Source organism: Penicillium verhagenii (genome assembly GCF_028828195.1).
Source record: "Penicillium verhagenii strain IBT 33310 chromosome Unknown utg000005l_segment0_segment0, whole genome shotgun sequence".
NCBI lineage: Eukaryota > Fungi > Ascomycota > Eurotiomycetes > Eurotiales > Aspergillaceae > Penicillium > Penicillium verhagenii.
Window position 1 is genome coordinate 2,747,773 of NW_026643169.1, and position 20,669 is coordinate 2,768,441.

Here is a 20,669-nt window from a genome sequence, read left to right on the forward strand (position 1 = left end):
TGGATGGGCAATCTTTCTCAATTTATAGATACAAGAAATCAAACCAGATAAGAATAATCAAGGTTGTTCAACTCTAATTCCACGAGGCGTACGTAAGTGAACGGAATAGAAACCAAACTCCACCTAGTTTCCACGTGGATATGACGCAAATTGGCTATAGCTGATACAAAGGAGGCTGTGGGTCCTTCAAAACGGCTAGCAATAATCTCTTTGGTACTTCTTTAGTACCAGCATGTATGAATATAGCATGTTCATCTCTCCCGGGTTGGAGATTACCTACTAGGGTTCACCGTGAGATTAGCCAAAGGATAAGAGAACATTAATGGAATCTTTCGCATACATTGACTTTCAATATTCATGTCTCCACGTCAAATGAAGACCCGAACACAGGTTCCTGATTGATCTTCAAGGAAAGTCCATTTTATGTCCGAGTTCAAGTTGTCATAGATCCATGGGTCCTCATCCTAAAACGGTTTAGTCTCCGCAAATGTTAATCTCCACTCCTCAGGATTCACATACGCAGTACGCTACTTTCAACGTTGGTCCTTCGCCTTATTATACTTGTCGCAGATCTCGGCAAGTCAGGCTTAATGTGAAAAAGGGCATTTAAAATATCTAGAAACAAGTCTTTCTAGCCCATCCACTAATGGCTAGGCTCATGCATATACATGAGGAATACCGCCCCGTAGGAGCCTGGAGGATTATCTGCTTAGCTTACCTAAAAGATTTTCAGATGGGATTTTTCTTTAACGTATTGCTAGATAGAATTATTGTATCATGACTTCTGCAGGGTTGTTTTCCAGGTCAAGGTTTCGGCGTTTAAGACATTCAGCAACATTGAAGCTAACATTGAAGCACCCGAAGCTTCATTCCAGGGCTCGATCCATGATACCTAATTTAAAGCTCCAGGGTTAGATGGTACAGTGACATGCACATACCCCTTCTAGACATCAGCTCTGGAACCCTGGAGATCATTTGATGTTCATAATAGCTATTGAAGGCAGTTCACCTAGTGCCTCCAGTGTTCTCTGGATCTAGTCAATGATCACTCGTTATTGTTGTAAGTAACGGTATGCAAAAGTTCTCCTTTCCGAAATATGGGGAGCTCTGGCTGCCATTAGACTTCATTCTGATGTATGTAGTATTTCCACAACATTGGGTGGGAAGTCAGGCACATATTCTGTGGCGTGAAGTTTGAGAAGCAAAATATGAATCGGGGACAACGTCCACCAATAAATGAAATATCTCAAAGCCACCACATGCGCATCTGACATCTAAACAAATCAAAAGGGGTAGGAGGACTACAAGGGGTAGCGCCATAGCGGCTACTAGAACGTCAAATTCTTTCCGGCAGAGAGGGTAAGGTATGCTGGGGCATACCTTAACTCCCGTACATACTGCTCCCTTCCCCACAATCTACTCAAAGGCACTCTTAACCGATGACAGGAATGTCGGCTTTTGTTTAAAGTCCAAGACTGAACCCGCGACTCAATGCTCTTTTCCAGCAACAGTCCATTGAATTCAGTCCTCTAGCCTCAGCTACCTCGCTCTTCAAACTCTTCGGTCCTCCAAAGACAAGTCAAGTATGTATTAGAGTGCCTTCGGTATCAATTCGGTTCTTTGACTAATTCATCTACAGCCGGCATCATGCAGTTCTCCTACCAAATGATCACCACTTTCATGGCCTTCGTGCTCTTCAACTCGGCTACTGCCGCCCCAGTTGTCGATGCTGCCGCTGGTGCCGTGGCATGGGCCGATCCTCAAGACTGCCACCGATTCTTCGAGTGCCCCGCTGGCGGCACTCCCGTCCTGAAGACCTGCGGTCCTGGAACCGCCTTCCAGGCCAGCACTAGCGTCTGCGACTACGAGCACAACGTTGCCAGCTGCTGGTGGCGCCACTAGATCCTAGTGGGATGATGCAAATCTTGGAACCTGTTCAACTTGGAGGATGAATTCGAGGGCATGCTAGGGGAAGGGCTCAACCGACCAATAATTACACTCGTTTATATCAGCCTTATTATTCCATGATTTTCAATAATCGCACTAGCTATCGCAAAATAATATTTTTTATTTTACCAACCTTCAAAATCCAGTCCTTGCGGCTAGCGTCTCAAATCCTATTTTGGCATTCGGTGACTTTGAAGACAGGAATGTTCCTCCATTTTTATTTGACGCATTTCATATATTAATATATAACATTCTTGATCATGCCATGGGGTGAATTAAAAGGTTTCCATTGGCTCAAGTACACGCGGGATAGAGCTAGTTCCTGTGGATATTAAACGCGTCGCGATAGATCAATTGAAAGTTGTGGTATTATTTTTCTTCGTTTGGTACTCCTTACTTCACATGCAGGCCAGATTCCAGCAAACGTGAACCTAGCTTTAAGGAAGAATCAGGGATGTTTAGAGGAAATGCCTTCCAAGGGGGTTGAATATGAAATTGATTTGATTTATTCCCTGCTCCAGAATCAGAACATAGTATGCAAATAGTCATATTCATTCTGGGAGTTGTGACTGTCACTTAAGCAAAGTAGGCTTCCTGCATGGGCCCTACGGCCCGGCCCACAGGCACCAAGGCCCACTACTAACCGGTACCTGGATGCCTAACTTTAGCCAGATTGTGAGATTGTTACGGTATCGGTAAGTTGTGACATTGTTGCGCTATGGTTAGACGTCCAGATTGCGCGCTGCCCATACTAGAGAGTCACCTACTAGTCACTACTAGTATCGCTAAGTCGTGATATTGTTTGATATTGTTACGCTATGGTTCATTGTCCAGATTGCGCGCTGCCCATACTAGAGAGTCACTTAATCGCCACTGGTATCGCTGAGTCGTGATATTGTTGCGCTATGGAAGGCAAGCCTGCACCGCAGGGCAAGATTCTTTGCATAAAAGCGATCGAGACATGGATGTCTTATATCTGCGCGTATTAAACAATGTTGGCGAAGTCTTGATGCAGAAGGGAGATTCAAGCTCTGCCCTTGGGCTATTCAACCACCTTTACAGCAAGCAAAGGTTCCGGCCAAGTGACCATAACCCGACTTTGATTTCCATCAAACTGAATATCGGGTCGGACATTTAGGAGTGTTGGCAGATATGCTGAAGCGCGAGCTTTACTAATCGAGATAGTCGGGATTTATACGGAATTCTGGTGAAGAAATCATCCGGAAACAATGAGGTCCATCCGAGAGCTGGCCTGGAAATTCATGGAAGGAGGAGTCAAAAAGCGAGAACTGAATGAAGATGATACTCTGTCAACGAATACCGCTGGCGAGCTGTGGAACGAGGCCTTGGGCTTTTTTCGAGCCCATCATGAGCCTGACTCTGACTTGATGGTTCAGATAGAGGCAAATTTGGAGCATCTTTACACTGTAAAACTTCCAGACTGGGGGGCTGGTATCAATATCTTGTAAGTGTATCGGACATTGTCTGCAATGAAGGGTCAGAACTTGTCGGAAGCATGTGCCGAGATTGTAAATCTCGAGTCTGCTACCCTGTAACTTGAGAAGCTCGGGGTGTAGGGTCTTAGTAGTGAAAGACCGGTGTAAATTCGCGCGGATGATCCTGCCGTGGCGGGTAAAGAAAGATCCGTGGTAACTTAGTCCCTCCTGGGCAGACTGCAGTGTCTCCCAGAGCTTCAAAAGATCAATTAAAAGGACACGATCGAGAACAATCAAGACGATATCTCATTTTTGTATCTAGATGAGTAGGGGATTATTCTTCGAACCGAACAGTGTAGAAAAAAAAAGAAAAAGAAAAACACGAATCCCATGCAGTCCAAAAAGCACAAAATCACAAGATTATTTCGCCACATCCATGTCGTGAGAGCATCTAAGTTTCATTCAACGCGTGTATTCCAAAGTACTCAAAGTTGGTATAGTTTGTAACCTATTCAACTTCCGTGGGCTCGGGGACATCGCTATCACTGTTGGTGCTAGCGGCAACGGCGATTTTCTTCGCTTGGAATTTATCAGCGGAATGGGCTGATATCCGAGTGAGCTCGGTGACGAAGGATTGACCCCAGAATGCACTAGAGGATACTATTAGCTCGGTTCAAATAATTGAAGTATTAGCTGTCAGATATACCTGGTGTATTTGGAGACGTATTTGTCCAACTTGGTGAAGTTGAGGGCGCGCTGTTCGTCGCTCATAGTGACAGCTTCCTGGTATGCACCGGCCAACTCCTCGGTGTTCCATGGGTTGACGATGATGCTGCCGTTCAGACTCTGGGCAGCACCGGCAAACTCGGAAAGAACCAAAACGCCGTGGCGCTTCTGCTGCGTAGCAATGTACTCGTAGGCCACGAGGTTCATGCCATCACGGGTAGATGATACAATACAAGCATCTGACACAGCGTAAAGGGCGATAAGCTCATCAAAGTTGACGGACTTGTGGAGGAAGTGGATTGGCTGGAACTCAACCGTGCCTGTTAAACATGACGATTAGCGATTGCAACATAATCAGAGAATAGATGATAGATACCAAATTTGCCGTTGATTCGGCCCACCAACTCGTTCACCACAGCTCGTAGATTCTGGTATTCCTCGACATCTTGACGACTCGGAACGGCGACTTGCACCAAGACTACCTTTCCAACCCACTCCGGGTGGTCACTTAGGAAGACCTCCAGTGCATGCAATTTTTGCGGTACGCCCTTGATGTAGTCGAGACGATCGACACCGACCATCAGCTTGACTCCCTGGAACTTCTGCTCCAGCATGGCAATGCGCTTTTGCACCTTCTCCTTCTTCAAACCTTCCTTAAACTTCTCGGGGTCGATTCCAATGGGGAAGGCTCCGCAGGTGATAATCTTGCCTTGAAACTCGATACCATTCGGTGTCGTCGCAAGGCCCCTGTGCTCGTCAGTTGACATGATTCCTCATCCTAAGGATAATTATACATACAGCAAGCGCGAGCAACTGCTTAGGAAATGCCGGGTGTAATCGTAGGTGTGGAAACCAATCAGATCGCAATGCAAAACACCCAAGAGCAGTTCGTTTCGAACGGGCAAAATTCGGTAGATCTCACTACTGGGGAACGGGGTATGTAAGAAGAAGCCAATCTTGACGTTCTTCTTGCTATCACCGATCTCCTCGCGCAGCATCTCTGGTAGAAGCATGAGGTGGTAGTCATGCACCCAGATCAGGTCACCATCCTGGACTTCTTTGGAAATGGCTTTGGCAAACAAGCGATTCGCTTCCTTGTAAGCCTCCCAGGCGGATTCGTCGAAGGTGATCTCACCGGGGTGGTAGTGGAATAGTGGCCAGAGAATGGAGTCTGTGAGGAAAATCGCATGATGTCAGTGTGTGCTCCGCAATGTCCGACCGGGGTTGAAACTCACTGGAGAATCCATTGTAGTGACGGTCGGCCAGTTCATCATCGATAAACACTGGTACCGCGCCATATTCCTCCTTCAAACGCGCCTTGACCTCCGGAATCTCATCCTCGGGCACCTCTAGGCCGGGCCATCCGTACCACTGGAAAGTTGTAGATTTGGACAGACCACTCAACCCACTGACCAGGCCTCCGGATGACATGGAGAAATCATACTTTCCATCTTCTGATCGTTTGATAGTAATCGGCAAGCGGTTCGAGACTAGCAGCAGTCGGGCTTCATTCTTGGGCTCTTCAAGGGACGGCATCATGACGGTAGGATTTGTGGATCGGTGCAGTGCGCCTTGAGTTGGGAGGGTTGATACGCAAAGCCTGACGTGTGTACAGGTGAAGGGATCAGGAGGGGGTTACAGCTGCAGTTCCAGCAAAAATGTGGTCAGACCCATGCTTGCAATTCCGTAGCGCGGGGAAGGGAAACCAACCGATGATCGACCGATCAAGATATGGAGCAAACGAGTATAACCTTGGGATTCTCCACAATTGCAGACCAACTTCTCTTTCCTTTCAGGCACGCATCCCCTGAGTATGCAAGTTCAATGTGGGGGTGGATTGACGAAGAAAAAAAAAAGGGAAGCAGGTGGCAGATGGCAGGTGGGGGGGGGGGAGAAAGGGTAAGGTGAGGTCAGCGCTCCGAAACTTGGAACTTTAGCTACAGTGGAGCTCTTCAATAGCACTCACATCAGGTCATGATATAAAAAAAGGGACCAGAAAGGAAGGGGTATTATGAGAAGACCGGGTTTTATAATAATTTGCGCTATTATTGTATTGACTTTCCATCGGTTCAATCAAGTTGGACGAAATACGGACCAAATACAGGATTCGCCGTGTTCTGGCCCGGTTGACGTTCCGTGATTGGTTTCTTGCATTATCCCGCCACTCAGCGTATATTTACAGGGACTATAGCGGGGGAGGACCAGGGACGAGGTGTACATGTTTAGAATACCTGCCCGACATGATGAAGCGCTGACGTCGATCATCTATAGAGAAATTGTTCGGTAGATCATATTCAATGTTCTAACTTCTGTACTAATGTAGATCCCTCATATTCCATACAAAGGATCCTATACCTGTATCCACTTGCTTGTCTACGATCTACTTTACCATCTGAAGGTCTAGATCCTCATACCAGTTGACCGATACCTGTGGAATTTCGCTACCTAACTCAACATTGTAGCGTAATTTAGCCGAAATCCCAGCATGAGGCATATTTCCCACTCAGCCCTTGGCACTTTACAATCTCATGAAAAGAATTTCAGTTACTTTGTAGATGCAAGACGCTCATTCCGGATCCCTGCAACCTTGGAATTCAAGAACCCGCTCTCCCCCGACGAAAAAAAACCGCCTAGAAAAGAAACTTGGAGTCCTAATATCATCAAGAGTTATATATATACTAACCCGGGCATGTTTCACTCTACCCAGGGATAATGTATACAATATCCAAGGTTTAGAAGACCCCCGGGCCTCACATGGACCCCCCAGGAAACCCCTCTACAATGCCGACTTCTCCCCGCTTAGCCTCCACTCCCCCGACTCCGAATCATGTACCGTCTGCCCCTCATCCTCCAATTTCATCAACACCTGCAGCACCCCATGTGATGCGGGCAAATGGAGGCTTTCGGGCACGCCCCGGTAAATCTGTTTCACCAGCTCTAACGGTGTCCACGCCTTGCGCTCGGGCGACGGATCCTCCACCGAGATGTCTAGCTGCCCATACCGTAGCACTCGGAGTACCTCGTCTTCCCGTTGCTGGCGGTGCTGAATATACTCGCTGATGCGAGCACTGGCTTTCTCAAGCACAGCCCCATGCCCCGGGTATCCGCGGCCTGTAACCCGATCTCGCATCCGGTGAAGACTGTTCAGGTAGACTTTCAAGTTCTCAAATACAGCGGTGCCATGGCCCAATACATCTGTTGTTTTTGAAAAAAAAAAAATCACCCTCGTCAGTTCAAATTTACTATGCGTTGAACATTATGTCGAACAGAAAGGCGGAAGGCGAGAGTGAATATGGCAACTTACTATCCCCTGTGAACATTGCATCTTCTTCCTCAATTACAAATGCCATATGATCTACCGTGTGGCCGGGTGTATGCGTCGCCGTCAGCGTCGCCCCTTCCACGCGGAATACCTGACCATCTTGGATATCAGTCTGTCCGTCATCGGGCTGGTGCTTAAACACCTGAGCCTGTGGACAAATTCTCAGTAAATCCGATAAGCCATTCACATGATCGTGGTGCCAGTGTGTGAGAAGAGCCTGGTGCACCGTGGCTTTCTCTTCGGACAGAACGGATTCAAGACGTGCGGCCCACGTGGGTTTACCCTCGCCCGTATCAATGAGGATTCGTTGGTGTCCCCGGCCGATCAGGTATGTGTTGGTTCCTGGTACCGGTGAGTGAGGGGTCGCTCAAGCCCAGCCCAGAAGGGGATAAGCCTAAAAAGGGAGGGGAAGGGAAGGGCGCCGAGTTACCCTGTCTGGACACCTACCTTGCAGTGTAAACTAAAGGCGTGGATGTCAGCCACCATATTGTTGCCCAACTCCATTCTATTTGGTATTTGGTCTTGTCTTCTTATGTTCCTTTTTTGTTTTTGTGTTTTTGGCTTGCACTTACCTTTCCTGGATTTCCGCCTAGGATCCTGATCACGGATGCACTGAGGCGCTCGACTTCTGGGAGAGGAACAAGTTGTGCCATATTGTATGCGCTTCAGATGGCAGTGAGCGTGAGAGTTCGCACCAAGTGATGATGTCCCAGGAATAATCGCCGAAAACCGGGGGACGTGTGAAAGAAAGTGTGTTTGTTGGTATAAGATCTCCGGGGTAGATGTAGTCCTAGAAGGGTCTCCACTGCCCCTCTCTACTTTATCTGCTGGAGCTGTATCTGTAATTGCGGAATTGCCATAGCCGATGACGCGGAGTGGGAATTGAGGTTTCGTTTGCGGGGGCGGATGCAACGGGCCTCGGCAGATTATCTCAGCTCCACTCTGGTGTATCTCCATTTCCGTTTTCACCCAAATTGAAGGTGCAGAAGAATATTGAAGGTGATATCAACTCGAAAGTTCTAGAGATTGGAGTTTTACACAAAAGAAATCTACAATGGCACATATGTTGAACATAAAAGGAAATAGTGTATGCATGCTATCCTGGCACATACTGATATAGGGAAATCAAACAAACTATATCCATTGAACCCATCCAAACTATCGGGAATCCAAAACGTGGCTAATAAGCCTAAAACAAAAGATCATAAATTTTTCCCAGAGCGCAACTCCTCATATCCAGCTCGAAAAAAAGGGACACGTACGCAAAAGGAGTGACGACCGAGGGTCTGTGAATGTCACTCCGCTCTCTTTCTGGGGCGCTGAAACACACGAGAGAACGTAGTTTACACGGGCATCTCAGATCAGCCGATTGACTGGGAGATCCCTGGAACATAAAACGACATGTTGGAGTTCAAAGAGTCAACAACATTTAGTTGGTACCAGACTTGCGGGCCATGGTGTTCAGGGCGGAACCATCGACGAACCACTCAATCTGGGACTCGTTGAAGGTGTGGCTGAGCTGGACGTCGAAGGCGGCGCCACCGGCAGCGGGGTGGACACGGAGGGTCATGGGCTTGCCAACCTCGATCTGAGTGCAGAGGAGGTCGACCTTGTCCTCGGGCTTGATCTTGTCGTAGTCGGCGGGCTCGGAGAAGGTAAGGGGAAGCATACCCTGCTTCTTCAGGTTGGTCTCGTGGATACGAGCGAAGGAGCGGGTGATGATGGCCAAACCACCGAGGTGACGGGGCTCCAGAGCGGCGTGCTCACGGGAAGAACCCTCACCGTAGTTCCAGTCACCAATGACAACCCACTTGATACCGCGGGCCTTGTAGTCACGGGCAGTGGCGGGGACAGCGTCGTACTTGCCAGTGAAGGCGTTCTTGACCTTGTTGGCCTCACCGTTCTCCTCGTTCATGGCACCGATCAACATGTTGTTGGAGATGTTGTCCAAGTGGCCACGGTACTTCAACCAGGGACCAGCCATGGAGATGTGGTCAGTGGTGGTCTTACCCTGGCACTTGATAAGGATGGGCATGTCAGTGGCATCCTTCTTGTCCCAGGCGGCGAAGCCAGCGAGGAGCTGAAGACGGTCACTGGTGGGGGAGACAGCAACGTTGATGGAGGCACGGTCGGCAGGGGGAGCCTGGTAAGTGTCCATACCGGGGTCGTATCCGCGGTTGGGGAGACCGTCACCAGTGGGGGGCTTGAGCATGAACTCCTTGCCTTCACTGTCCTTCAGGGAGTCAGTGAGGGGGTTGAAGTTGAGGCTACCGGCAACAGTCATGGCGACGACAAGGTCGGGAGAGGCAACGAAGGCGTGGGTAGCGGGGTTGGCATCGTTACGGCCAGTGAAGTTACGGTTGTAGGAGGAGATGATGGAGTTGGCAGTGCCCTTGGGGACATCCTTGCGGTCCCACTGACCAATGCAAGGTCCGCAAGCGTTAGCCAGGATGACACCACCGTACTCCTCGAGGGTAGCGAGCTGACCATCACGCTCGATGGTAGCGCGAATCTGCTCGGAACCGGGGGTGATGGTGAACAGAGACTTGGACTTGAGACCGTGGTCGAGAGCATCACGGGCAATGGAAGCGGCACGGGACATATCCTCGTAGGAGGAGTTGGTGCAAGAACCGATCAGACCGACCTTGAGCTCCTCGGGCCACTTGTTGGTCTTGACAGCCTCCTTGAACTGGGAGATGGGGGTGGCAAGATCGGGGGTGAAGGGACCGTTGATGTGGGGCTCGAGCTCATCAAGGTTGATCTCAACAAGCTGATCGTACTCGGCACCCTCATCCTCACGGAGCTGGGCAGCGTACTCGCGAGAGAAGTTACCGATGCTCTCACGCTTGGTGGCCTTCAGGTAGTCGTACATACGGTCGTTGAAGGGGAAGATGGAGGTGGTGGCACCAATCTCGGCACCCATGTTACAGATGGTAGCCATACCAGTGCAGGACAGGGAGTCAACACCGGGTCCGTGGTACTCAATGATGGCACCAGTACCACCCTTGACGGTGAGGAGGCCAGCGACCTTAAGGATGATATCCTTGGGGGTGGTCCAGCCGGACATCTTACCAGTCAAGCGGACACCGATGACCTTGGGGGCCTTCAGCTCCCAGGGGAGACCAGCCATAACATCGACAGCGTCAGCACCACCGACACCGATGGCAGCCATGGCGAGACCACCAGCGTTGGGGGTGTGGGAGTCAGTACCGATCATCAGACCACCGGGGAAAGCGTAGTTCTCGAGGACGATCTGGTGGATGATACCGGAACCGGGCTTCCAGAAACCGATGTTGTACTTGGCGGTAGAGGAGGAAAGGAAGTCGTAGACCTCCTTGTTGATGTCATTGGCGCGAGCCAAATCCTTCTCACCTCCAACCTGGGCCTCAATCAAGTGGTCACAGTGGACAGTGGTAGGGGTCTGGACGGAAGGCATGCCAGCGGACATGAACTGGAGGATAGCCATCTGGGCAGTGGCATCCTGGCAAGCAACACGGTCGGGGCGGAGCTTGAGGTAGGAGGTACCACGCTCGATGTCCTGGCCATGGGGATCGTCAAGGTGAGAGTAGAGGACCTTCTCGGCGTAGGTGAGAGGGCGCTGGAGACGACCGCGGACGATCTCAAGGTTCTCGTTCATCTTCCTGTAAGTAGAATCATGTTAGTTGACTGAATCCTACCAAGCAAATTGCATTTTTTCTTCTTGGAATTTTTTTTCTTCATTTAAAAAAAAGAAAACGTGAAATCGTACTTGTAGTTGATGTAGTTTCCCTAATCGAATTCATCTGAGTTAGCCATTGTTCATTGTTCTTGGGCCGGTCGGTCGTGACAGCGTAGCCGACGACGGGTGAAAAAAAAAAAGCTTTTAGCCACTCACCTTCTCCTGGATGGTCATCTCGACCTTCTTGTCGAGGGGGTTAGCGGTAGCGTAGGCCCGGGTTCCGAAAATCTGAAAGGACAATCAATTAGTTGGCTGCCAATCTCATGTACCCCAATGTCTGGAGTAATGCAAGATCACATATCGATGTGACACCTGCATATTGTGTTGATTGGTAGCTTACAAGACGGGACTTGGGGGCCTGCCGTAGTGAGGACATGTTAGCATGACTGTATCTTTTTCCGGGGTTCAAGATCCACCTTGGAAGATCTGGGCAGATGCAATAAGCGCATCATACTCATTTCCTCCAACGAGGCAGGATGTATCAACTTACCAGCGCACCGGCGCGCGCAAAGCGGGTGGAGATCATGATGTCAAAGTACTCTCTATGTAGAGGAAGCACAGCACATCCAAATGTTAATTACCACCTTCACCTGTGGTATCTTAAAGCAGAGTGGAGAGTGGAAAGGAAAGAAGAGAAAGAGAAGAGAAAAGGGAAGCTTGGAGGTTTTGAGTGGGAAGAGAGAATTGCTCTCAGCCGAACAGCCGTAACTCGCTGTTACCCCAGCGATACGGTACACGTATTGTGGTTTGAGGGTTCCCGGATGCGCTCGACCACCCAGACTGGGAATTTTGATCGACCACGGGTTTCACGCATGTCCCTGAAAATAAAGTCATGGAAAAAATCGGGATCTCTAGGACATTGATTTCCGGAGCTTTTGGCTATCTTTTCATATGCAATATCACATTCCTTGACTCTCTAAATGCACGCTTCAGGTCATCAAACTGATGCCGATGGTGGTGTATTGGCAATACACAACATGTGACGGGCCCAAAGCGGGCCACCAATCACAAGCGTCGCAATTACAATGATCTTTATCATCTCGAGTTAGAAGCAGGTTAAAACATTGTTTTTTTTTTAGGTCTCTTTGCACTCGGGCCAAGGGACTTGACTCGGGTATGAATGTACACTCCAGAACTCGGCACCTTCCCCATTTACCCGCAAGGTATCAATGCCCCCATTGCATGTGGGCTGGAGATCTCCCCGTCCGAATCAAGGGGAGTGGCTTGGATCTAAAAACCAGATCCATATACGAGCTACGTTCGTATATATTTGATCCATCTATAGATATCGTAGTCCTGTGCAATTCGTTTCGATACATTCCCATTATTCGTATCTGGCCTCTTTGAGTGTTGTTGTCTCACAACAGGAAACACTCAAGTCCGCAACAGGGCCGGAGCAGCATGCCGCGAATGCAAACGTCATAGGGATAAAAGCATATTCACGATACATTTCATACGATACGCTAGCAAAATAAATTACACTGAAAACCGGTTACACTGCTGAGCCGAGGCGTGCCGACGGGACTCCCGCTCTTCCACGGCCAGCGGCCAAGCAATGAAACCGCCAATCAAGGTCGCTGCGTTTCAATCGTTCGCTTGCTCCACTCAGTCAGCGGAAATTTCCCTCCTTGACTTCGCCCTTTGTCCTTCCTGGCGCTTGTCCCGTTCCCCACTACGCCCCATTATCACTCCGGAAATCGGTGATAACTTTTTTTGTCTCGAAACTTTCGATCTTCAATTTTTTCGTGTCGGTCAGCAAGCCGAACACTAGCAAAAATGGGTGCTCTCCGCAAAGTCAAGAACAAGCGTCGCACAAGGTACGTTCTGAAATTATCTCTAAACAAAAAAAATTCCGGAATTATTTCAAGTGTGCGAGCGCTAACATACGATAACAGAGACTACGATCAGGTCATCGCCGATACCAAATCACCCCGTCACCTCGAGATTTACAAAGAGTCCAAGGATGTAGAGGATCTTCCAGGTCTTGGACAGCACTTCTGCATAGAGTGCTCCAAGTGGTTTGAAAGTGAATACAACATGAAGGCACACACCAAGGGCAAGAACCACAAGCGTCGGTGAGTTGGCACGAGTTCATTCCTGCGCCCTGCACGACTGGTCACTAATGATCGCATTTGATAGACTTCGCATCTTGAAAGAAGAGCCTCACTCCCAGAAGATCGCTGAGGCAGTTGTCGGCCTGGGCGTCGAAAACTTCCGGCCTCAAAAGGAGCAAAAAGACATTGAGATGGAGATCTAAACACGATCTCGAATCGCCACACAAAAAGGGAAAAAAGCCACCCAAGAGGCAGGAAACCTCTCTCGCCGCCACCCAGCTCGGTCTGGTCGAGATGGCCATCAAAACATGAGCATTCAAGCATGATCTCCACGCCCACTTGACTACTGCACCTTCCCAAGGTGGAGTCCCTCACGTGAGGTGAGGTTTTTTTTTATATGCCGAAAATCGCCGGGTCTGTGTTCTGCCGGTTTGCGGGACCACGAAACCGCCGGTTCTCGGACTAAACAACGGCGTCCACGAAATTTACCCCCTTTCCTGGCAAATACCCCGGAGTAATAATTCCAATAGAAATCCCTCAATACCAAATAAAAGTGTCTAACCTGAATCGGGTTTCGGTATATGTGCATTGTTTGGAACACCCCACGCTGTCCATGGATGTGTTGCTGTAGACATTTAGATATGTTGGGTCGTCGGCTCGAGGCTCAATGGTTGATTAAAGCTTTTCATCAACCACTCATATGCCGCCCACTAGTTGCAGAATTAGAACCGGCCAATCAGAGAAAGTATGAAATAATAATAGATATAACTCACCTGGACGGCATTCACAATGAAGGCTCGTATACTGCAGACTCCCAGTCCTCTGTAAAAGGGCCTCAAGCCCTCAACTTGATAAGTTGCTTTAGCAATTTGGAATGTAGTCAGTGTCTGGCGCGGGCGTAAAATCGGTTGGCGTTCTGCGGACTCTGGAAGGGTATGCATGTCATGCATTGTCTGCGCTTGGAGTCGTGTTTTGACCATGTCCAGAGGGAAGACTGAGCCCCAGGTCACGATGCCAGCGATACCACCACATAGGAGAACCTTCATAGCTGCCTGGTTGGAGGTTTCATCTTCAGATGTCATAAGTCGTTTACAGAGCTCATAAGACCAGAAACTTCAATGTTAACGCAGTTAGTGCGACGCACTGTAAGAAAGTAAAAACTTGAAGGCATGATAGAAGTGTTTTCTTACTAAAACCCATAGCCAATTGCATCTCTAGCACCTGTGATGCCTCCTCCGTAGTAGAGTCCGCTCCATCCGCGGTGCCTATATATATCCTTGGCAACCGACCACGAGGAGACCTCGGGGCGGGAATCCATCTGTGCTCGACATTTGATAAATTCAGTTGGAGCAGAGATCGTCCAACTGGCCAGTCCGCCTGCGGCACCAGCAATCCAGATCTTATACAAAGATACCCCCGCTGGATTAGTGGGGTCCACAACGGACTGATCCATAGTCATGAGCAATCGATTGTATGCCATGAAGAGAACTGCATTGAGGGCTCCATATCCTAAGATCGGGGCTGCTGCGCCTGAATGTAAAGTTAACACACATGTACGGCGGCATAGATATTGGAAATGAAGTGCTGAGTGTAAACCAACCTCGAACAAGTGAGCTCGCTCTCTCGATTCCGGATAGGTGGGATGAGGGGACATGAGCCGCATCGCCTGCCTGTAGCCGAACCTTAATCACATCTAACGGGTTTCCGATGATAATCCCAAGGGCACCACTAAGGTAGCCCGGCCAGAAACCCGATTCCATCCAGATTTCGCAGAGACGTGTAAAAGTCCTATCTTCCCCGCTATTCCAATCCCCCAAGTTAAGATCCACTTTAAGGTTGTACCTCGGCGGGGTGGGCTCGGGGATCACGTGTGGGCGTGACGATTTGGTGTTTAGGCAGGCGCGAGTCTTGGCTGAGTCAACGCGTCGACCACCTTCCATTTTCCACCAGGAACGCCTGGAGAGAATTTTTTTTGTATAAATGAATCAATGTACATTGTCTCTTAGTACTATCTACTAACTGCTACTATGTGGGTATCTGTGACCCTTTCGGTTCTCGGCCCCTGCTAACAAATTGAAGGTATCGTGCTCGACCAGCCGCGCCGGCGACTGATGGTGCCAAAACACCATTGCAGCCCAAGTCAATAAACGCATTGGATCGACTTTCAAAACCATTCAAATGCCCAGGATCAGCCACTTACCAACGAGTATCGGAAAAACCATCAAGGAAGCGACGAAAGGTTAATTATGCAGATGCAGACGGCAGCACTGAGGATGGTGCGGAGAAGCCATACACAAACGATGATCGATTGGCGCTGGCAACTCGAGAGGTGAACAAGTTCCCCGTGTTTAAACCCAAGGACAAGGATGCAGCCTTCCGACAAAAGTTCTCTATTCCTTTTATCAATAAATCCTCCGACGAATACAACCCCGGTCGCGTAGCGCCAACCTTGGGCATGCGGCAGGGCGCGACTTTTGTTGTTAAACCATTGCATGACCCCAGCGGGGAGCTTGCGATTGTACTTTATGACCCGACCGTTGACGATATCGACGAGCCCAAGGATCCGGCAGCACCAAAGGAAGACGAGGGCCCGAAGATCGAGGAACCGCTGGAACATAAGAGCTTGGCAGATATTCTTGGGTTGAAAAAGAAAGTGGAAGAGCGACCTAAGGTGCCGGTAGTAATAGACCCCAGACTGGCAAAGGTTCTCCGGCCACATCAAGTGGAGGGTGTGAAGGTACTGTGCTGCTCGAGAACTGTGCATTGTGAATTGCATGCTAACATTCATGGGGCTGTTTAGTTCATGTATCGATGTACAACCGGAATGGTCGATAAGAATGCCAATGGTTGCATTATGGCGGATGGTATGGGGTTGGGTAAAACGGTACGACATTGATCATCTTCCTGACTCTGTTTGCCCTTCGACTGACGACTTTAGCTCCAATGTATTGCATTGATGTGGACATTAATAAAGCAAGACCCGGAGGCTGGCAGAACAACCATTAAAAAGTGTGTGATCGCCTGTCCGTCCAGTTTAGTCGGCAACTGGGCAAATGAATTGGGTAGGCCACAATGATTAGCAAATTTCCACTACTCAGCTGATGTTTCTGGCAGGAAAATGGCTTGGAAAAGATGCGACGACTCCATTTGCAATCGACGGGAAAGCTTCCAAGGCCGAGCTCATGCTTCAGATTAAGCAATGGGCAGTCGCATCAGGCCGTGGAATCGTTCGACCCGTCCTAATTGTATCCTACGAAACGCTCCGCCTTTATGCTGATTTACTGAAAGACACACCGATTGGGCTTCTATTATGTGACGAGGGTCACCGACTCAAAAATAAGGATAGCTTAACATGGACGGCCTTGAACAGCCTTAACGTGAGCCGTCGGGTCATCCTTTCCGGCACACCTATTCAAAACGACTTATCGGAGTATTTTGCTCTACTTCACTTTGCTAACCCCAACCTACTGGGATCTCAAGCCGATTTCCGCAAGAGATTTGAGTTGCCCATTCTACGTGGCCGAGATGCTGCAGGTACTGAAGAAGCTCGAAAGCTAGGTGATGAACGTCTCACAGAACTATCTGGTATTGTGAACAAATTCATCATCCGCCGAAGCAACGAACTGTTGTCAAAATACCTGCCTCTCAAATATGAGCACGTTGTGTTTTGTAACATGGCCCCATTCCAATTGACTCTGTACAATCACTTCATCCAGAGTCCGGAGATTCGAAGTCTGCTTCGAGGCAAAGGCAGTCAACCATTAAAAGCTATTGGTATCTTGAAGAAGCTTTGTAATCACCCAGATCTTCTGGATCTTGCAAAGGATCTTCCAGGGTGTGAGGACGAATACCCTGAGGATTACACCCCACCGGAAGCTCGAGGACGCGACAGAGAAGTGAAGAGCTGGTACTCTGGTAAAATGATGGTGCTTGATCGCATGCTTGCTCGGATCCGTCAAGATACCAACGACAAAATTGTTCTTATCAGCAATTACACTCAGACTTTGGATTTGTTTGAGCGACTTTGCCGGTCGCGTGGGTATGGAAATTTGCGGCTGGATGGCACTATGCCCATCAAGAAGAGGCAAAAGCTGGTCGACAAATTCAACGATCCTGACGGCCCTGAGTTTGTGTTCCTCCTCAGTAGTAAGGCTGGTGGATGTGGCCTGAACTTGATTGGTGCGAACAGACTTGTTTTGTTCGACCCTGATTGGAATCCGGCTGCAGATCAGCAGGCATTGGCCCGTGTGTGGCGTGACGGACAAAAGAAGGACTGTTTCGTTTATCGCTTCATTGCAACTGGATCTATTGAGGAGAAGATCTTCCAGCGCCAGTCGCACAAGCAATCTCTTTCGTCTTGCGTCGTGGACTCGGCAGAGGATGTCGAGCGCCATTTCTCTTTGGAGTCGCTGCGAGAACTTTTCCAGTTCAAACCTGAGACTCGCAGTGATACACATGATACATTCAAGTGCAAACGATGCCGACCGGATGGAACGCAAATTGTCAAAGCTCCAGCGATGCTTTATGGCGATACAAGCTCATGGAACCATTTAGTCAATACTGGAGAGCAGGGACCGCTTGGCAAAATTCAAGACTTGCTCATGCGGCAGGAGGCTGGCGAACGGGATGTCTCTGCTCTTTTCCAGTATATCAGCCATTGATAGACTGGGCTTGACTTGAGTACCTAGACGTTCAAAACTTATTATAGTGCTCAGCGGAATTTTTATTAGCGTATTTGACGGCTTTAACGTGCAAGGATAGAATATGATCACAATCGCTTGTCATTGATTAGAATATGAAGCCCAAGACATTTGTTTTATGAAATCATCATGCGTGGAACATGTGAACCAGTCAGAATGGAGGCATAGCCCAATGACCTAAGCAGAAAAGAAATGACTATTGACAAAAACTTAGATAATTTTTAGTTGCAAAGCTTACTCCTTCAACATAGGGAGCTTTTGTTCGGTCTGTTGGGTGAGTTGCAGACTAGATCCCCCAGTCTCAGCATCATGGCTGGTTTCTTCATGTTCCGGATCGTCTTGACCATTTTTGCCTTTTTTGATACTCTTCCACTCCATACCGAAAGAACTTATCAAAGCCACCAATGTAAGCGCTAAGGCAGTAAAGAATATTCTCCTACAGGCATCGTTATATGCTCGCTGAACTAACACAATGTCTTTGGCAGGCACCACAGAGGCCAAATCCGTTGCACCTTCATTCACAACCAATCCCGTATCTAGGCCGGGAATCCCACCTAGACGTGAGATAAGTGTGTTGCTTAAAATCGTCTGTCCCACCGTGCTGAAAACACTTCCTCCGAGTTGCTGGAGGAAGAACATTAGCGCAATGCCAGTTGAAATGTCTGGCGGTGGTAGAATTCTTTGCACCACCAATCCATTAATCTGCATTCCAAGACCGAGACCAAACCCGCACATAAACTGATACCCAATCCAGTGTGCTGAGCTAGTGTTGAGATCAAAGGTGGTCATCAGACCCAGTCCTATCGACATGATACTGGGGCTGAGGTACATGATTGGCACATAATACCCGATCTTTTGCGTGGTGAGACCGCCGACAAAACTTGCGACGACAAGACTGAGCACGAGTGGGAGGGTATAAATTCCGGATTTGACAGGATCAACCAATTTGACAGTTTGGACTAGTTCGAAGTTAATTTTGAATCTCAATCCCGAGTCGAACTTGCAGGACACTTACACCAAATGGGAACGTAGTAGATCATCATCATCATTGCGCTGGACGAGAAGAAGCTAAACACCGCTGCGCTGAAGATACTTTGGCGAGCAATCACTCTTGCGGGGATTGTAGCTGTCTCAGGCCTCCAAACTTGGATTGCCGAGAAGATGAGGAATAAGACGCCAAATACGACAAACAGCGCAATAATGCGACCGTTGTTCCAAGCGTATGTTGATCCTCCCCATTGGAAGGCTAGAAGAAGACAGACAATCGCTGGTACAAAGAATACCATTCCCAGTGGATCCAGGCGTTTGATATGCATCAGGATTGAAATCCATTCACGATCGACTTTGCGTGGGCGCCAGATCAAGGTCATGGCTACCAAACTTACAGCCCCAATGGGCAAATTGATATAGAAACACCACCTACGCAATTTTAACTTGTTAGCTACTTACTAAAAATCGATGGTCTTGATGCTCATAGAACACCTACCTCCAAGTGACACTAGAAGTGAAGCCTCCGCCAACCAGCGGCCCCATGACCGAAGCGATCCCAAAGACAGCTCCAAACATGCCTTGGTACATTGGCCGCTTGTGAAGAGGTATCAGAGCAATGACAATCAGCATGCATCCAGAGAAAATTCCCGCAGAAGCGAACCCTGCAATAGCACGCCCTGCGATAAAAGCGTTGGAAGTAGGAGCAGCACCACAGACAGCTGATCCAATTTCAAAAACGACTACTGAAGTCAGGAATACACTTTTTATGTCGTAAAATTTGTAGATTCGTCCAAATAGTAGCTGTGCTGATGCACTGGCTAGCATGTAGGCGGATCCATACCAGCCGATATCGCCGAGGCTGTGGAATTCGTCAGTGATGCGAGGGATAGCCGTCGCGATGATTGTTCGGTCTAATGCAACCAAGAACAATGCCAGGAAATTACATAGCATTATAAGCCAGAATTGAAGTGTTCTGGGCTGAAACTGACTGCCTGCATGTTGTTCAGGTGGCCGTGGTGGTGATGAAGATATTTGTGGTTGTGTCGCATCTGTTTGCTGTTGATGGTCATGTTGTTTTTCAGTAGTGGAATCTGTCGCGTATTCAAATTCTGCGGGTCGGACCATGGTATATTCAAGTTATTTCGAGGTACTAGACGCTTAGAAGATAGTGCAAAGTTGGAAAGATGTAGAGACATAGCTAGTCTTGACATTTGAAAGAGTTAATGCTGGCATTCCTTTGTCGTTGGGGTGCCAATCAAGGGAATTTCGGCCTATCCTACGGCATTGGCCCGTTCCAAGGTTTCTTCAAGAGACTGTGCCTAACATACCATTTCGAAGTTTAGTAACAATTAAAAATCCGGGCGCTCATTGGTGACTGATGCGTGAATGTAATCCATGACAGATTTCAAGCCCACTTCAAAAACAAGTGTCATTTCACCATAATCTGTACCATTTTGGTTGCATGTTATAAAGTTCTGACATTGTCAGGAATTAATACCAGAGTAGTTACGATCAGAAGGAGATGCGAACCGAAAGGAATGGGGTGGATTGAGAAGAAGTCGGATAAAAAAAGGAAGAAGGGAAAAGACAACCTCGTCAACTACCACATAGGATACATATTGATTCTCCTTCCGGTCAAATCATCCATAGTCGTTCTGAAGTAAGTTTCCCGTGTCACTAGATCGTAGTATTCCTCCGTTTGAAATGTTCTCATGCATCTTTTTGCCTGAACGAGAACATCAGCTCCAAATGTCGGATAATACTGAGTCTCCTTAA

The 20,669-nt window shown here is 48.5% G+C and overlaps 9 protein-coding genes across 9 annotated transcripts; 4 read left to right on the forward strand and 5 right to left on the reverse strand.

Moving 5' to 3' along the window:
- Positions 1-1,647: 1,647 nt before the first annotated feature.
- On the forward strand, positions 1,648-1,902 carry N7466_004547 (chitin binding peritrophin-A domain-containing protein; the record flags this gene model as incomplete). Its single annotated transcript, XM_057163944.1, has 1 exon — positions 1,648-1,902. The coding sequence occupies one exon, from the start codon at positions 1,648-1,650 to the stop codon at positions 1,900-1,902; it is 255 nt and encodes an 84-aa protein (XP_057022625.1).
- Positions 1,903-3,176: 1,274 nt separating this feature from the next.
- N7466_004548 (tetratricopeptide repeat domain protein) lies at positions 3,177-3,416 on the forward strand (the record flags this gene model as incomplete). The annotated part of the gene is made up of 1 exon (XM_057163945.1): positions 3,177-3,416. One exon carries the CDS (start codon positions 3,177-3,179, stop codon positions 3,414-3,416), a length of 240 nt encoding a protein of 79 aa, XP_057022626.1.
- Positions 3,417-3,891: 475 nt separating this feature from the next.
- On the reverse strand, positions 3,892-5,645 carry N7466_004549 (glycosyltransferase family 20 protein; the record flags this gene model as incomplete). Its single annotated transcript, XM_057163946.1, has 5 exons — positions 3,892-4,033; positions 4,090-4,429; positions 4,486-4,856; positions 4,908-5,280; positions 5,345-5,645. The coding sequence occupies 5 exons, from the start codon at positions 5,643-5,645 to the stop codon at positions 3,892-3,894; spliced, it is 1,527 nt and encodes a 508-aa protein (XP_057022627.1).
- A 1,240-nt stretch (positions 5,646-6,885) lies between these two features.
- Positions 6,886-8,084, reverse strand: N7466_004550 (uncharacterized protein; the record flags this gene model as incomplete). The annotated part of the gene is made up of 4 exons (XM_057163947.1): positions 6,886-7,262; positions 7,414-7,773; positions 7,879-7,891; positions 8,004-8,084. 4 exons carry the CDS (start codon positions 8,082-8,084, stop codon positions 6,886-6,888), a joined length of 831 nt encoding a protein of 276 aa, XP_057022628.1.
- Positions 8,085-8,860: 776 nt separating this feature from the next.
- acoA (aconitate hydratase ACO1) lies at positions 8,861-11,675 on the reverse strand (the record flags this gene model as incomplete). Its single annotated transcript, XM_057163948.1, has 4 exons — positions 8,861-11,072; positions 11,180-11,199; positions 11,306-11,377; positions 11,640-11,675. The coding sequence occupies 4 exons, from the start codon at positions 11,673-11,675 to the stop codon at positions 8,861-8,863; spliced, it is 2,340 nt and encodes a 779-aa protein (XP_057022629.1).
- Positions 11,676-12,925: 1,250 nt separating this feature from the next.
- On the forward strand, positions 12,926-13,406 carry N7466_004552 (putative C2H2 finger domain protein; the record flags this gene model as incomplete). Its single annotated transcript, XM_057163949.1, has 3 exons — positions 12,926-12,966; positions 13,045-13,224; positions 13,289-13,406. 3 exons carry the CDS (start codon positions 12,926-12,928, stop codon positions 13,404-13,406), a joined length of 339 nt encoding a protein of 112 aa, XP_057022630.1.
- A 432-nt stretch (positions 13,407-13,838) lies between these two features.
- Positions 13,839-15,143, reverse strand: N7466_004553 (uncharacterized protein; the record flags this gene model as incomplete). Its single annotated transcript, XM_057163950.1, has 4 exons — positions 13,839-13,913; positions 13,977-14,316; positions 14,394-14,733; positions 14,804-15,143. 4 exons carry the CDS (start codon positions 15,141-15,143, stop codon positions 13,839-13,841), a joined length of 1,095 nt encoding a protein of 364 aa, XP_057022631.1.
- A 140-nt stretch (positions 15,144-15,283) lies between these two features.
- Positions 15,284-17,864, forward strand: N7466_004554 (DNA-dependent ATPase RAD54; the record flags this gene model as incomplete). The annotated part of the gene is made up of 4 exons (XM_057163951.1): positions 15,284-15,940; positions 16,004-16,087; positions 16,142-16,265; positions 16,318-17,864. Coding segments are annotated over 4 exons (2,412 nt in total), but the record flags the coding sequence as incomplete, so codon positions are not given.
- A 273-nt stretch (positions 17,865-18,137) lies between these two features.
- N7466_004555 (MDR family MFS transporter) lies at positions 18,138-19,844 on the reverse strand (the record flags this gene model as incomplete). Its single annotated transcript, XM_057163952.1, has 3 exons — positions 18,138-18,862; positions 18,919-19,322; positions 19,390-19,844. 3 exons carry the CDS (start codon positions 19,842-19,844, stop codon positions 18,138-18,140), a joined length of 1,584 nt encoding a protein of 527 aa, XP_057022633.1.
- Between the last annotated feature and the right edge of the window lie 825 nt (positions 19,845-20,669).